At 45.9% G+C, this 17,436-nt stretch overlaps 1 protein-coding gene across 1 annotated transcript in view; it reads right to left on the reverse strand.

The window, feature by feature from the left end:
* The window catches only part of ABCB11 (ATP binding cassette subfamily B member 11), a 38,918-nt gene that overhangs the window by 9,154 nt on the left and 12,328 nt on the right, over nucleotides 1–17,436 (reverse strand). The window contains exons 10-21 of the mRNA XM_032965534.2: nucleotides 17,017–17,191; nucleotides 13,579–13,692; nucleotides 12,561–12,671; nucleotides 10,508–10,633; nucleotides 8,999–9,202; nucleotides 6,631–6,801; nucleotides 5,649–5,847; nucleotides 5,071–5,143; nucleotides 4,344–4,443; nucleotides 2,335–2,568; nucleotides 1,900–2,004; nucleotides 676–837 (exon numbers count right to left, since the gene is read on the reverse strand). Of these exons, the coding sequence (XP_032821425.1) occupies nucleotides 676–837; nucleotides 1,900–2,004; nucleotides 2,335–2,568; nucleotides 4,344–4,443; nucleotides 5,071–5,143; nucleotides 5,649–5,847; nucleotides 6,631–6,801; nucleotides 8,999–9,202; nucleotides 10,508–10,633; nucleotides 12,561–12,671; nucleotides 13,579–13,692; nucleotides 17,017–17,191 (1,774 nt within the window). The remainder of the gene's footprint in view (nucleotides 1–675; nucleotides 838–1,899; nucleotides 2,005–2,334; nucleotides 2,569–4,343; nucleotides 4,444–5,070; nucleotides 5,144–5,648; nucleotides 5,848–6,630; nucleotides 6,802–8,998; nucleotides 9,203–10,507; nucleotides 10,634–12,560; nucleotides 12,672–13,578; nucleotides 13,693–17,016; nucleotides 17,192–17,436) is intronic.

Genomic DNA, 17,436 nt, shown 5'->3' on the forward strand with positions numbered 1-17,436 from the left:
TTTGGAGTTATAGAGTTACCTGATACTGATCAAAAAGAGTCATGGGCTTCATCAGCGAGGCTTGCCGAGGTGAGCAGGCCCAACAGTTACAGCTAATGCAAAAAAAACACTTTCAGCCCAAGTGGAAAAGCATTACGAAACATTTCGATTTAAAGCTTTCGTGACTGCAAGGATTCATCTTCTTTGGTTCTTTCGGTAAGGTCACGTAGAATGAGAATAAAATAATAAAATAACACAATAAAATTCTCACGACGTTTCGGCCACAACGCAAGCGGCCGTCTTCAGGTGAAAGGTACAGACCTGTCTGTACCTGTCTGTACCTTTCAGAGATAATTTTATTGTGTTATTTTATTATTTTATTCTCATTCTACGTGACCTTACCGAAAGAACCAAAGAACATTACGAAACAATTAGAAAGCTTTTCTTTCAGGTGAATGTTCTTTGACAATCTCTTGCGCAGACGCTCGCAGGACACACGTGTGAGTCACGCTGCCCCGCGAGACATCCCAATGGATTAATTTTCTCTTTCACTCCTCCCCCACGACATGACCGCCGACGGCACCACCAGGGAACACCATCTCGGAAGAAATGACCCCAACGGTGGGAACAACAACAACAACAAGAAGAAGAAAAAAACATTCTGGAATGAAATTCGAACACGTAACAAATCTTCACCCCTTGCACTTGCGACGCGTCGGTAGCGAGGCGCGTGGTCAGGGCCCCCGGGCTGTTCTTGAGATCGTCAAACCAGCCCACGTCTTGGCGCAGCATCGCCATAAAGCCACACCGGCGCAGCCTGCGCGTCAGCAGCTCTCCCGACTTGCTGAACATGTAGCCCTGCGCACGTGCGCACGCACACACACACACAAAGATAAAGACAAAGATCCCCCGTATAGCCTTAACAGACTGTAGGGGCAAGTGCTGTTAGCGAGCACCTATGAAGGCCGGCACGGTACACGAGGGGGTGGGTGGCCAGCACCACGCCCGACCGCCTTTGTCTCCCTAGTGGCGATGTTTACACACCGCACCAGGTACTCATTTGAGGCTGAATCGACCTAGGGGAGGCCCGGCACCGGTTCAGATAATCGTCACCGGTATTGGCCGTGAGCGGGAATCGAACCCCGGTCGCCAGGTTCATAGCGCAGCGTAGCGCTAACCGCTACACTATCGCTCCCCACTACGCACACACGCACGCGCACACGCGCGCACGCACGCGCGGGTGCGTTTCACTCGCCGAGTGAGAGAGAGACATGCACGTAGAAGGGAAACAATAAAATAATAAAAATATAAAACAATAAAATTCTCACGACGTCTCGACTGCAACACAAGCAATCATCATCAGGTGTGGTAATAATCTTATATAAGCGCGCAACTTCATCTATCTGTGATGCATTTTCGGTCGTTTTCATGCAGGGGTCGCTGCAAACCTACGCGCCCCCTGCATGAACGACGGAGGCGCAGGGACAGACGTTCGATTACGTTGGAATCGATCTGCAGACGGCGGTCTTCTCGCACGGCTAGCAGCTCAATGTCGCCTTATCTCGATCCCGCAATCCCAAACAGGTGAAAGTCCGCATAGAACCGAACCGCCAGCAAGGCCATCTACTTAACGACGAGAAAAAAAATTCACACGAAATGTCGTTTTCAATTAAGTCTTCCACATGTAAAATTATATAAGCTGTTAATGAAGAAATAAAATTATCTAATTCAAAACATAATACAATTCAAAGTTGTTTCATTTTAAAACTTAAAAACGTGTGCAATTTTTTTTGTCGTGACTTTCCTGGCCGAAGGCCGTAAATGGTCGTGAGGTGCGCCACGGGCGCCCCCGAACAACCCCTAGTACAAAACATAATTAATAACCACAATTTAAGATGCCCCGCAAAGACGTCGGCTTACCTGCAAGAAGTACGTGACGAATGACACGATGCCAATAAGGACAAAGAGGAGGCAGGTCAGGTTTATCATATTCCTCTGTTCCTCCTCAGTGGGCAGAGTGAACGTCTGTAAAGTCACACGCAGAACACAGACGATAGCCGGGGCCTTAACACGTACGTTTTTTTGCTCTATTCGGTTGTTTGCGTGACTTGTTTTTCGACTTAACAGGCGCGAACTAAAATAATAACATATTCTTTGGGTCTTTCGGTAAAGTCACGTAGATAGGTTTTCTTTGAATCCAAAGAATATGAATTCCTGCAGTCACGAAAGCTTTAAGTCAAGATTTAAAATCATAACATTTCAGCACAATCAGGGTAAAATTGAGGAAAAGGAGACGAAGATGGTTAAAGCAGAGGCGTGACGAGCTATTCTCCTCCGACAAGAGAGACCTCTCACCCCGAGGATTTCGCTAAAGAGGATCGCGAAGACAGGCTGGATCCCTCCGTTGATGGCCGCCCCCACCGCCCCGAACACCATGTAGGGCCACTCTGGTGCGTTGTACTTGAGAATGCGAGTGACGGGCGCGTGCTCCTCATCCTCCTCCTCCTCGTCAGTGACCTTGTTGACCTTCACGCCCGGCTTGGAGACGGACGGCTCCGTCTTCGCCGTGCTTTTTCTCCTGGAATGCACCTGGTCGGGAATTCCAAACACCGTTTGGCGCGTCACAATGCGCGGATATTTAAATAGCAGCCGTGGCCAGGTGGCTACGCTGCCGCACGTGGCTGGCAGTAATCCAGCGCTGTGGAGCCTGTCGGGCTGAACGGTTAATCGATTTCAAATCGATTTCAAATCGATTAATCGCAATTTCAAACAATGCAATTAGCAAATCGCAAAGGTTGCGATTTTTAGCGATTTGAAAAGTCCTATTACTTTCTTATTGGAATTGTTTAATGCTGTTATTATTATAACTTTATTTATTTAACTCAACAATTGTTTTATGTTTGATTGTTCTATTTCATTTAAAACATTTGAATAAATACATGTTGGAAGCAATTCATATCTTTTAAGTTCTCATCCTTGCATTAGAATATATAGAGCAGTTCATATGTTGATGGTATCACGTGGTAATGCTCCATCACACGTTTTAAATCTATTACACAGTGAATATTGAACTGAAGCTTGACTTAAAAAAATTAAAACGCAAATAAAATCGCAATATCTGTCAGAAAAATCGCATTGAGATATTTTCCTCAAATCGTTCAACACCGCACCGGTGTTGTGAAACTCCCTTACCTGTGCGTGTTGAGGTGGCAGACTCTGGCTCGCCAGGAGAAGGCGGTACAGAAAATGTGGCCGTCTGGAACGCTCTTCCTTCCGATATTAGGAAGCCACTGGAGCTACGCATTTTTAAGTCTAGACTAAAAACTCGTTTGTTTAGAAACTGATTTTTGTGTTCAGTTTGTTGTCCTTCCCCCGCACCTCCGATTAGCACGGTTGACTACGTACGGTGCGAAAGAAATTCAAAATACACACGCACGGCGCGTGCGTGAGGGGTTGCCTCAGTATGCTCAACTTTTCTCCCACGTGTGTAAACAACTAATTAATTTGCTGAAAACATCTTAAGCGAAAAGGAAGCATGCCAGAGGTGCTCGCTTATGTTTACCTTGAGAGAAAGTGGAACACGTGAATTACAGAGCATACGTTACGTTAGAGACGTCAAATTGACTGTTCAGAAATATAAGTGGGTTTGGACAGGGCATGTCTGAATGCGGGCCTTCTGAATCCATCACTAACATTTAGGATTAGTTTGTTGTATGTATGTTGGACTTCTTTTACACCGTACGTAGCTAACCGTGCTAATCGGAGAATCGGGGGAAGAACAATCAACTAAACACAAAAATAAGTTTTTATAAAAATTCGTTTTCAATATATATTGTTGTTGTTCCCCCACACCTCCGATAAGCACAATTGGCTACGTACGGTACGAAGTTCAACATACATACATACTATCAATACTCTTTGGTTCCTTCGGTAAAGTTATTTTCTACCTACGTGACTTTACCGAAAGAACCAAAGAATATGGATTCCTGCAGTCACGAAAGCTTCAAATCAAGATTACATACGATCAAGTTTTCGTATTCTTTGTTGTTGTAACTTTCTGAGCCACCCCGAGTGGATATCTATGAAAAAAGAGCTTCACAGCTCAGCAGATTCCTCCGGTATAAAGATTATGATTCTCCGGTATAAAGATGACGAGTAGTCTTTTCTTGTTGTTGTTGTTGTTCCATCATCATATCCACAAACGGCTGCGTGCTTTTGACGGCGTACCTCCGTTTTCCCATTTTTTTTCAACTTTAAAACTCCTCCCCATTTTTATTTCATTTTTGCTGCAACCCAAACGACGGAGGCGGCGGCGGCGCCGCGACACTTTGCTTTGCGCGCAGCTTCAACAATGGAATGCGTACATCGTCGCCGGGGAGACTCGAGGCCATGGGCGTGATGAGCGAAAGCCCCACGTCGACTGCTGGGTTGGTGGTGGACCGCGAGCGGTTGCGCAGAGAGGCTCTGTGGGGGGGGAGGGAAACGGGCGGCGCGTGACACACAGAGACGAAGACGACGACCCAGTCGTCGGGGAGAATTCTCGCCGCGGTCAAGCAGCCCACTGAGCTCTATTGCTCTGAGCTCATCATGCGCCCCAGCAGAATAATGGGGGGGGGGGGGGGGGAAGACGGCACAGCAGCATCGGTTTAGCACGTCGGCTTTCGCGACCGATATTATTCGCAACAAAGGTTTTTTTGGGGTTTGATTGCGGAACCCAAAAAAACTTTTAAATTAATATTGGTCGCGGATGCCGACCGTGTTAAACTGTCGAACCTCTTTGGGGAGGATATTTTCCTTAAAACTGTAAAATTAGAGACACTCACAATTCTGGCAAATCGCCTGATTAAGCTGGTTGTAATCACGAGCGAAACGTCGTACTCAAATTGTAAACGTTGTGGGTTTACTCTCCAACACACCCGTGTGCTGAAGTAGTAACTAATTGGCACATTTTGTTCACGTGACAAACCTTACTAAAAGACTGTGTCAGGTGGTGGTGGGTTAACGACACATTTAAACTCACGCGATCTGACCCCCCCCCCCCCAAAAAAAAAACCCACTGTTTTATGAACAGCAGCATCAGACAACACCTACCGGAGGCTGTTTTGGTAACTTCCTCGACTAAAGGATCGCACCTTCTCAATCGGCTCTTCGATTCTGTCTTCATCTAAAGCACAAATAACGACAAATCAACAATGAACTCAGCACCACAGTGACCCGAACACTAAAACCATGGCACTGCTGTTTTGAGTAAAATATGTTTAGGCATTCTGCCGTGGCATAAAGGTCTGCACGCCAGACTTAAAATCCAGGAGTCACAAGTTTGATTCGATATCCTGGCCTGGTGGCTGTCCACCTAGCGCTACACACGGGGGGCACCACAGTTAGCCCATCGGCAGGTGAAGTAAAGCGTGGTTGGGCTACTCCCGGTCTCTCCCAAGACGTCTGGTCATCGTGGAAGAGTAGGCCAACATTCGCTTCACACAGCGGTTTCTGCAGAGTTCCCTCTGGTGGGAGGCCCCTCCCGCCAGCAGCGGCGTGAGCACAGCAACTCCCGCACCTCCGATTAGCACGCTTCGCTACCGTGCCGGTGCGCAATAGGTTCAACACGCGTACGGTACACACGCATGCGCAAGCCGCCTTCAGCGTTAACTTTCAAATCGCGTGCGTACCGTCGCCTTTGGAGCCGAGCATGTGGTCGCTCTGGCTCTGTAGCGTCACGAGGGTGAAGTAGACGCCCTGGCGGGCCATGAGGGCCTCGTGGGAGCCGCGTTCCACTGCGCAACCGAGCTCAAAGCCCACGATGACGTCGGCGCTGTGGATCGTCGACAGGCGGTGAGCGATTGAGATGGTGGTGCAGCCCTTTCGCACCTGTCGGGTTGACACATTTACAATCGGCGTGAGGAACCGGCGTTGGCCGCATCCACCCCCCCACCTTCGCCGCGTTGTGGACGGAGATGGACCGACTGCAGAGGTTTACGGGTTGGTTGGCTGTGTGTGTGTGTGTGTGCACGTGCGTTGAACGTCTTTCGCACCACCGCACGTAGCCAGCCGTGCTAATCGGAGGTGTTGGGGAAGGACAACAAACTAAACACGTAGAGCAGCTCTAAAGCAATGAGTTTTCAATCTAGATTGGCTGACCAGACGTCCAGAGTTAATGGAATATAATTGTGACGTTAGAACTTTGAAGCAACAAAATCGGTGACCTGAATCCGTAGTTCCTTAAAATGGAACGGGGTGGCTAAGAGGTTAATATCCGGGTATAAGCACCTATAATTAAAATTATTTCTTACGTGTCGTGAGTTGATAGTCTCAGCCGAGTTACCAATCACTAAAAAAACCATAGCATATATATCAAAAACATATGTATCTATGAATTCCAGCTGTTAAATTTTAAACATCGATTTTGGCTGCTATGCCACAAACATCTCTGTCGCAGACAGTGTGGCTATGTGTACCCCCCCCCCCCCACCCCTAGCGTGTGGTTAAAACAGATTCGATTACACAAGTACTTCTGTGGTATCCACCTCCGCGGGGACGTTCCCTAGCACAGGCGATGTGCCATGAAGCCGCTTCGCAACGGTTCCAAATTTGCCCGTTTTCTCTTCTGACAAGACTTCTAAAAGACAATTAAATACAAATCAATGTCCCGACCTTGTCCAATGCAGACTGCACCACCGCTTCACTCTCGTTGTCCAGGGCAGAAGTGGCTTGATCGAGGAGGAGGATACGGGGGTTACGCACTAGGGCTCGCGCGATTGCAATGCGTTGCTTCTGTCCTCCGCTCATCTGCCCACCGCCCTCTCCCACCATCGTGTCAAATTTCTGTTCAGCCAAGTAGAGCAAGACAAGGCAAGTGACTGGCAAACTTTATACCTAGTAAAGTCATACATTACAAATCACTGGCACACTTTATACCTAGTAAAGTCATACATTACAAATCACTGGCACACTTTATACCTAGTAAAGTAATACATTGCAAATCACTGGCACACTTCATACCGAGCAAAGCAACACATTACAAATCACTGGCACACTTTATACCGAGTAAAGTAATACATTACAAATCACTGGCACACTTTATACCTAGTAAAGTCATACATTACAAATCACTGGCACACTTTATACCTAGTAAAGTCATACATTACAAATCACTGGCACACTTTATACCTAGTAAAGTCATACATTACAAATCACTGGCACACTTTATACCGAGCAAAGCAACACATTACAAGTGACTGCCACACTTCATACCGAGTAAAGTAATACATTACAAATCACTGGCACACTTTATACCTAGTAAAGTAATACATTACAAGTGACTGGCACACTTTATACTGAGCAAGGCAAGACAGTACGAATGGCTGAAAAACATTATACCAAATGAAGCAATACATTCCAAGTTATTCGCGCACATTATTTCAAGTAATGATTTATGTTCTGAACGGCTTGCTCAGGTTTGCACAACGGCTATACCCAGTATCAGAATTTTTATTAAAACTGCAGGAGGAATCCGATGAGCTATGAAGCTCCATTTCACAGATGTCCAGTGTGGGCAGGTCAGCATGCTCCAACATAACTTCCCGTTCACACAAAATACAAACCAAATAAATATGCTATGAATGTATTACACGCTTTAGTCTGAATAAGTGCAATACAAATCTGTTTGCAATTTGCACCTTGTCGAACCTTTTTTTATTAATGAATCTTACATTCTCCAAAACAAGATTTTAAAAAGGAACATTATTTGATTAATTGCACCGGAAAAAAAAACGTTTCGCTGCACAAGGGTGTAAAGCAATTTAACGCAATTAATCTAGATATTACATACATCCTGCATTGAAACATAATACTAAATATGCATTTTATCTACCAAACACAAAATAAAAATGATTAATTTTGTGCTTTTTATAATATCCATTTCTGTCGTACCAGGACCCACATCTTAAGAGAGGTTCCTTGCCTATAGCATCGAGCAATTCACCAGCAAGCCTGACTGCTGATGAGACACTGTGTGTCGAAACTGGTCGAGTGTTTGCTTGCATTGAACCAATGCCGTTGAAATTAGGAAGTACTTTATATTTTTTGTATAGTCAGGGATATATGAAGAAGTAATTATATATTGTCTGCTTATTTATTTTATTTACGTAGAACAAGCCTCAGCCTCGTGACTCTTTTTCAAGAGTTTCCCGCACACTAAGAAAGTTTTGGAAATTACTCATGAATGTTTATTTATTTGTTAGTAGGTTTATGCTCCATTGCTTGACGAAGGCCTCCTCACGATGTGTCTGTCGCGAGGGGCTATTTGACCATACTTCGCCACAATGGTCCCAGAATCCAGATACCCTCATACAGCAGTGAACAGCACATTCACATCAACACGTACACATGTACACACGCAGGGCCGGATTACGGGACGCTGGGGCCCTAAGTCATGCCAAGCTTAAGAGGTCCCATCGAGGAATTCCTGTATATTTTTTTCATATCCATATCAGAATGAAAATAACCGTTTTCGAGAGCATTCTTTCCCTTTCTCCTTTATTTTTCAACCGATTGCGTAAAACTTTAAACTTCGCATGAATGCTTTTTTCCCCTCATAGTTAGAGGGCCCCTCATGATGCGAGGCCCTAAAGCCAGTGGTCTTCACTAATTTATAACTAGAGCAGTGTTCTTCACTAATTTTCAGAGAGGGGGGCCACTTTTTGCCGATTAGACATCATCAGTGCGAGTGGCCACCACACATTCGAAACCATTGGGGTTTGACAGCATCACGATGGTGATGGGGGATGTTTTCACCATTTGTGTATTATCGGGGACCGTACATCAGGGGGCCCACACTAAAGGCCACGGCGGGCCACCGGTGGGCCCGCCGTGTCCTTGCAATAAAGAACACCGCCCTAAGCCGTGAACTTACTTATCTAAGGGCCTAAATCCGGCCCTGCAAACACGCGTACGACACATTGTCGCGCGGCCGGGTGTGCTCGTAACGTAACGTAGCGTGCTCGCGTGCGCGCGCGTGTACATGCGGGAGCTCCATGATGAAGTTGTAGGCGTTGGCCCGGCGTGCTGCCTGCTCCACTTCGCTCACGGTGACGTTGTCGCGGCCGTAGCGGATGTTCTCCGCGATCGTCGTGGCGAACAGAATGGGTTCTTGCTCCACGACGCCGATCAGCGACCGCATCCAGCGCAGGTTCAGCGAGCGGATGTCGTGCCCGTCCAGCGTCACCTTGGGTGGGGGCGCAAAGTCGGACGGACGGTTACGCAGGCGCGTGCGAACGCACTGAACTCCTTTCGCACCACCGTCGCGTGGCCAACCGTGCCAATCGGAGGTGCGGTGTTGAGTCTATGGGCAGTATGTATACTGAACTCCTTTCGCACCACCGTCGCGTGGCCAACCGTGCCAATCGGAGGCGCGGGGGAAGGTCAGCAAACTAAACGCATAAAGCCGTTCTAATGAATTGAGTTTTCAATCTAGATTTAGAAGTGCATAGCTCCGGTGGCTTCCTAATAACGGAAGGAAGAGCGTTCCAGATGCCCGCAGAAGCGCGCCTAAAAGCGCACGAGATGCGGTGACCGCCTTTGTTCGATGGATCATCAAAAGTAGCTGCTGCGAGGATGACCGGAGCATGTTGGACGTCCTGGTGAGGGATTTCATCTTGCAAAGCTTTTGCCACGCACTACTGCTACCACTACCACTGACTGGAGAGTCTTTATTTAGACCGGCGGAGGAATCCGATGAGCTAGGGGTGGGCCTGGTGCGAAAGAAGTTCAACATAAATACATACATCTACAAACACAACAACAACAAAAGCGATATAAGAGCAATGGTAAGCAATACATATAAATAAAGGATAAAAGAACAAATTTCACAAGCACATGAATTCCCGATGATTTGTCAACACCAAACGCAAACTTGGGGCAAGGCAGAAAAAACAACAACAACAACAGTCCCAGACCACACCAACACAACAACACACAGTCCCTGTGACGCCAAGGACAAATAATTTCCATTAACAGGGCGCTTTGCTGAAATCTCTGAGCATCTCAAAAGCGCCTCACATCTAATCTCAGCCATTCCAATACGCTGCGTTAGTCTCGCCAAGGGGACCCCCCAGTGGCAGCTGTCCCTTCGTGGCACAAAGCAAACACAGCACCCGCCTGTAAAAAAAAAAAATCCATATTCTGCCAGTAGGGTGCAACGTTACTCCGTGGTTTTTCTCAAGCAATTTATGGACAACTTTATGTTTTTCTCAGATTTAGACTGCCCAATCACCGGAGTCCTTGAGGGCTAGAAAGTTAATCAGGTCTAAAATGACATCAGCATGCGACTAGAATATAATTTGCATACATAATTACAACGTCGACTTTTAACAACGCACGATTCGCGCCGTGCAGCGTGAGCGTAATAAATCGACGATGACCGCTGACTCAACGACGAATCGTTACCTCGACAGCGGTTAGCGGGTTGGAATGGCTGGGATGCATTTATCTGGAGTGGGTCCGTGGAAGGCAGCGCCCTCTGTCCACTCACCTTGCCCTCCTGGGGGTCGTAGAAACGCTGAATGAGCTGCATGGCTGTGCTCTTGCCTGCGCCGCTCGGTCCGACAAAAGCTGTGGTCTCTCCTGCGTTCACCTTCAAGTTAAATGAATGCAATGCCTGTGGAGAGGAGCGACAGAGAAAACAGCATTTCCACAATGTATTATGGCCGTACCATAATATTTAATACTAATAAGAACATGCATGCGGTGGTGGGGGGGGCGCTACCAGCTGTGTGGGTTTGACCCAGACCATCCGGAAATTGGAATCCAAGTTCGGGTGGAAGGGATTCATTTGATGTTTGTTACCCTTTACGAGCACAGCTGGGATTATACCTAAGCTGACCGAGATATATGTCTGGGTTTGGTCTACAGTGGAACAGGTGGAAACCCGAATGCAGGCCTCCTATTAGCGATGGATGATGAGGGCAGCTTGCTGGGGTTAGCAGATAAGGAGTGCTCAATATTTGCTATTACAGAGGGTGCAGTGCGGTTTGTTTCCCAATGTTAAGGCTGTATCTTAAAGCATGCGTATAATAGGTAACAATTGTCACGCGCGATGCAAGTGACGGAGCACAAATCATCTTCTCACACAGAGACCCAGGGACTCGCGTAGAGACCCGTAGACTTACATAGAGACCCATCAAACTTATACGGAGATTCGTAGACTTGGACAGGGACCTATAGGCTCACACGGAGATTCATAGACTTATCAAGAGAATCACAGGCTCGCGCAGATACCCTCAGGATCACATAGACACTTCACCTTTCATATGGTGGGGAGTGGATGAGCAACATTTATCCGTTCATGTCGAGTTTGATGAATGAGAATGAGACATTGGACGGCGTCATGAGCAGCCGTGTGAATATCTGAAATTCTGCCGGTTGGGTTTTAGAATGAATGATGGAAGCGGGCAGTGGTTTTACTCCGTGGTCCACGGCTTGAGAACGGTGGCTGCGATATTCACAAGGAATGTGGCAGACAGCCGCATCTGCTTGCGCGACGATCTGATGCGGTTTATTGCGAACAAATGACTGGGTTTATTTTTATATGAAGGTTAATTTCAAGTGGCAGGGTTGAGCATGGATAGTGCTTGGATCGGTGACGACCATGCAACACACAGGTTAGATGGTCACAGAAGCGCAGTGGTACCTGCTAGACCATAGAGGGCAGTGCATCAAAACCCAATGGAATGCCACTGAACTGTTTAAAAGACGTACTTTTATGGGGAGTGGTAGGTAGCATAGCGGTTATCACGCTGTGACGTACTATCAATTCGGCGACCCGAGTTCGATTCCTGCTCACGGCCAACACCAGTGTCGATTATCTGAACTGGTCCTGGGCATTCCCTAGGTCGACTCAGCTTCAAATGAGTACCTGGTGCGGTGTGTACAACATTGCCACGAGGGAGACAAAGGCGGATGGGTGCGGTGCTGGCCACCCACCCGCTCGTGTGCCGTGCCGGCATTCATTGGTGCTACTCGCTAACAGCACTTGCTCTGATAGCACTGCTAAGGGGCAATCCATTAAGTCCGTATGCAAAAATCTGTCAAAATTTGACCCCTCCAACCCTCCCTGTACGCACGCGAACTTTTTACACCCCCACCCCGAATCCTATAGAACGGACGATATTTAATCCACGCAGAAACAATCAAGCGTTAATGATATTCACGTGATTAAGCAAACAGATAGTCCACCGCCGGACTATCTAACTCGTTTGAAGGCCAATGTAGACAAATTATTATCGAGGCTTCACCACCCCCCACCCCGTTTCCTATGCATACGAACATTGTCAGTAGACCCCCCATATGCAAGCGTACGCATTTGGGTTAACCCCCCCTCCCCCCCCTCCATGCGCACGGACTAAATCAGTTCAGTTCATTTTAGTTCATTTATTAGGTATAGCCCTGTGAGCCATGCGGCTCTTGAATCGGGTGCAACCGCAATAGACAAAAACATGAACAAGAAAACATCTTAAAGTGGATGACCCCTAATGCTATACGGGGAATCTGTGTCTTGGTGCGTGCGAATGATAATAATTTCGCACCGTGAGGTCGAGGCGAGTAGGGTAACTGAACTTCACGTTGTGGAACTCGATGTCTCCCTTGACCTTCTGCAGAATGTTGCCATCGTCAGACATGCAGTCGATTATTGGCTCCTGTTGAACACGAGAGATCATCGTTACAGGAATTATTTTGCAAGCATTTTTTTATGCTGGCTTTTTTTTAATTGAAACCTCTATGTAACAACGGGACCGGCCCAAAGTTGAGCTTGAATATGCGGAGGGTTATAAAAAATTATTATCAGAAAAATGGTCATGAACATGGAAGCACTTGGGTGGAGACCAGTGGAGTCAACATCGGTGGTGCAACTGCACCAAGGGCCATGGGCCATGGGCCAGAGAAAAAGAAAATCGAAATCAGAAAGCTTTGACTTTCATTTCGTCAATGGAGATTTTTTTTAAAAATTGATTTATTGGGATTTTGGCTATGAGACAATGCACATAGAAAACGTTTAAGTATAATGATATATTTCACGGTTACATGGAAGCCAATTGGACTTTTCCCTATTCCATTTAGAAAATTGCATTCGCATCTACGAGTCAATGTTTCACATGAATTGAACCACTCACCACTGTATAGTAGTGGCGGCAGTTGTTAGTTCACAGCCTGGAGACCTGACCTCGAATCCAGGCCACGGTCAACATCAGTGGCCGAGCGATATCTGAACCTGTCCTGGCTACCACCTATGCCAACCCATAGTGACCAGCGTGGTGAAGTATGGTCAAACAACCCCATTGTAAGGTAACAGGTTGCCATAGGCTGCTGCGGTGCTACATGTTGGGGAGCAGATGGCTGTGCAAAAATATATGGCATTTAATAGCCCCTGTGACAGAATATTTCATATCGGAATCTTTTAGACTGGAGGAATCCGATGAGCTATGAAGCTCTTTTTCACGCAAGTCATGTAGACACGGCGTGGGGAGGTCTTCATTCCGCAGTGGGCTGACACATGGTTATAAATTATTATTCTTCTGACGACGATGATTATTATGAAACACTCACCCGGTCAATGATGTTAAAGACATGGGTAGCAGCTCCACGACCGGATGCAAATGCTTCAAGACAAGGGGAAGCCTGGCCCAGGTTGATGGCCCCTACGAGCACGCCAAAGAACACCTGCCGACGGTCGAGACAAACTCTTTGAGAGAAGGTCGACTCAAGGCGACCTGGAACATGATCGTACCAAACGGAGACGAAACACGACCACCGTTGAAGCACCCCGGGGGGACATCAGTGGTGTAGCAAGTGGAGTGTGCAGTTTCAGTTTTCAGTTTCATTTATTTGGTATAGCCCTGTGAGCCATTCGGCTCTTGAATCGGGTGCAACCGCAACAAACAAAAAACAAAAACATGAACAAGAAAACATCTTAAAGTGACTATGTGACTGTGCAAACAGAAAATCCATGAAAAAACAGCAAAATATTCATGAAAGAGCACTGTACACCAACGCTGTGTGCAAAAATCCCAGTGGGATGCAAGTCAAACAACAACAACAACAACCACAAGACAACTTAGATTAAGGCCATCAGCCTAACTCCGTACTACAACAAACAAACATAGCCAAACCAAAAAACGTTTTCGAAATCACCAAAATAATGTGCAGGCCGTGCAACTGCACCGAGGCTCACAGGTGGGAGAGGCCCAGGCTGCATGCTACGATGACATTGACGGGGTGGGGGTGACATTGAACAGAGGACCTCCTATGTCATCCCTTGCATCAGGGACCATGTGAGCCGCAACGTCTACGCCATGGGCATAGACCGAGGGGCAGGCCTAGAAATAATTGTTGAGATCAAAATACGAAAGACTGTGGAGCGGACATGGAAGACGATGGCCGTGTGGACAGGAATGAGTGGAGCGGAGCGGGCAGACAGACCTCCTATGAGTGGGAATAATACCAGGCCGAAGACGATAAACTCTGTATCGCTCATAAATGTGTCTGTTCCAAGTAAAATTAATGTTATCGATAATTCAGTGTACAAGTATAGATCGAGTTATAAAGAGTATGACATGCATAAGTTAAATGCGTTAAGGTGCCATTGGCAAAATAAATGTTATTGTGCTGTGCGCGTGAATGGTTAATAATAAGTCTTAATCAAACAGTCACATTTGACCCACTGCTGAATCAGATGTCAACACAAGGGGAGACCTCAATGTACTTTAGTCAGACAACCTAAATATTAACTTTTTGGAATGCAATATCGATCTAACTACCTCCACACTACCTAACCGCAGCAATACTGTTTTTAAGACTCTCTCTGTAGACCTCAATATTTCTGAAAAGGAAAAAAAAGACATTTGGCCAGCACCAAAAAGACCCTTTCCCTCCATTGCTTAAAATCTGCATCGCACGAAATTTCCACGCTCAAAAATTAAGGCGATGCTGATTGTCTCTTTTTGAAGATGTTGTTGCACCACGAGTTCGTTCCACAAGGTCAGAACGGTGAATCGTTCGTTTTATTTGTCCGTATTACCCAATAGGTGCCACAGTAGATACAGTGCTTAGGTCCTACGAAAACTAAAGGGCATATTAAAAAAAAGGTTTCCTTAAATTTTTATTTAAAGCTTTCGTGACTGCAGGGATTCATATTCTTGGTTCTTTCGGTAAAGTCACGTAGTTTTCACACCTGATGATGATTGCTTGTGCTGCAATCAAAACGTCGTGATAATTTCATTGTTTTATATTTTTATTATTTTATTGTTTACCTTCTACGTGACTTTCTAGAAAGAACCAAGAATATAAAGGTTTCCTTGTTTTTTTGTTTGTATGATAAAAACAATGTAACCAAGATATCTGCTTGAATGTTTAAGTGGCTGCTCGTTGAAATTCCTTTGCAGTGGTTAAGAGTCGTTGACTCGTTGCAAGTGAGGCGTATTACACCTGAAATAACAAATATTTTTAAGCTTTAACGAAAGTAAAGCAACACATGGCGCTCGCCATGTGGTCGTCCTGTCAGAACGTTTAATTTCATCATCATCATGAGACCTCCTTTGCCAGTACCAAAATATAATAATAGGGTTTTTCCCCTTTTTTCTGGCAACAAAACTGAAACCTTTTTACAAGGATTCATGTCTGCATTAACCACAATACCTGCAGTCAAAATGCAAACAAAAAACATACTATGATAATATTTGCATTGTCCTTGAAACTGATCGGTCCAAACCAAGGGACAGCTTTCTTTTGAGCCTCCACCCAATCGGTGCTCGACCAGATGACGCCAAAAGGCGTACAGCTCAAAGACTATTATTATTAACGTTCAATTTGTTTATTGATGAAAATGAACGGCATCCTTTTACAGCTGCGTCATCCGATATCATGATCATAGTGAAAAAAACTGTTGAAGAAATTTGTCGCTTGTAATATTTTTAGGCTGACCTTGTGTTTTTTTTTCCTTCATCAATAATTTCGAATTAAATCTGCTTATCTGCAGCACACAGAGCGGTCGCGTCGAATTCGGGCACAGACTGAAAAATGAACGTTTCAGTAGCGACATCTGTCACTGCGGCTGGACGAAGTACCGCGTGAGACAAGCGAGTGACAGCGGCGGTGAGTAGTACCAGCTGTCGAAAGTTATCACTGAAAACCTACGAAACAGAAGTGCATATTGAACGTTAATGCGGCCCTGATGTGGATCTGGCATCACGACAACTCATGGTCACATTCAGCACGACCCGTGCAAGATTTTCTGGCTAAGCGCAACGTTCCACCGGTTCCTCACCCACCATGTTCACCAGATTTGTTCCTGTTCCCTCGATTGAAAGGCACCCTAAAAGTAAAGAGATTTCAGGATGTTTGCCCAAACCATCATCCAAAATGCAACTCGAGACCTGAAAGCCATCCCCCGAGAGAAGAGGAACAGAGATGCCTCGATACGTGGCAGGACCGTTCGAATCACTCTCGTGTTCGATCAGGAGGAGGCGACTTTGAAGGATATACATTTGATTAGGTATGTCGTCCTGTAGCTTTGCCAGCCTCCATCCATCCCTGCACGCCACAAATCCTCCCCCCTCTCCCCTGTGATCTCCTACAGCCAAACTCCTTCCCCCCCGTCCCCCCTCCCGTGCCTATATAAAGCCACAACAGTAGATCATTTTTACTCACCTGAAGACGGACGCTTGTGTTGCGACTGAAACGTCGTGTTTTCTTTTATCATTTTTTATATCTACGTAACTTTACCGAAAGAACCAGAGAGTATAAATTAAAGTAGTCCCGGTACTTTTTGATCAACCCTCGTATGTTGTACTTGTGCAATTTGAACGTATATACTGTGAATATTTAACGTAATAAAAAGTTCGTTGCTTCTATTGTTACGTTGTAACTTTCTGACCACGTGCCCCTACTGGACATGTGTGAAAAAGAGCTTCATAGCTTATCGGATTTCTCCTAGATAAATAAACATTCTGAGTATGGTAGCTGTCTGTGGACTGTGAGCGCCTGTACCTGCAAAAGTGTCCCTGGGCTGTATTCTTCCTCTTCTAAGACGAGGTTGGAGCCATACCAGAAGGCGAGTGCATAGCACAGGAAGATGATGAACCACATATATCCTTGGAAAAAGCCCAGAATCATGCCTTTCCTGATGCCCCACTTCTGTGCCATCACCAGATTCTTGTCGTACCTGCACGCCAATTAACTCAAAATTATTATTGACATCATAATAATCGCAAAATCTTCAAGTTTTTTTCCATTACAAAACAAATGGAGCAGTACATCTTCTCACTAGACACATACGACCTGGCCACAGATGATAGCTCAACGAAGTGGCTTTTAAATTTTGATTTAAAGCTTTCGTGACTGCAGTAATTCATATTCTTAGTTTTTTCGGTAAAAAAAAAAATTATGCAAACCGACACACCTGATGAT

This window comes from Petromyzon marinus, chromosome 34, assembly GCF_048934315.1.
Source record: "Petromyzon marinus isolate PM22_M1 ecotype Great Lakes invasive population chromosome 34, UKy_Petmar_22M1.pri1.0, whole genome shotgun sequence".
Lineage (NCBI taxonomy): Eukaryota > Metazoa > Chordata > Hyperoartia > Petromyzontiformes > Petromyzontidae > Petromyzon > Petromyzon marinus.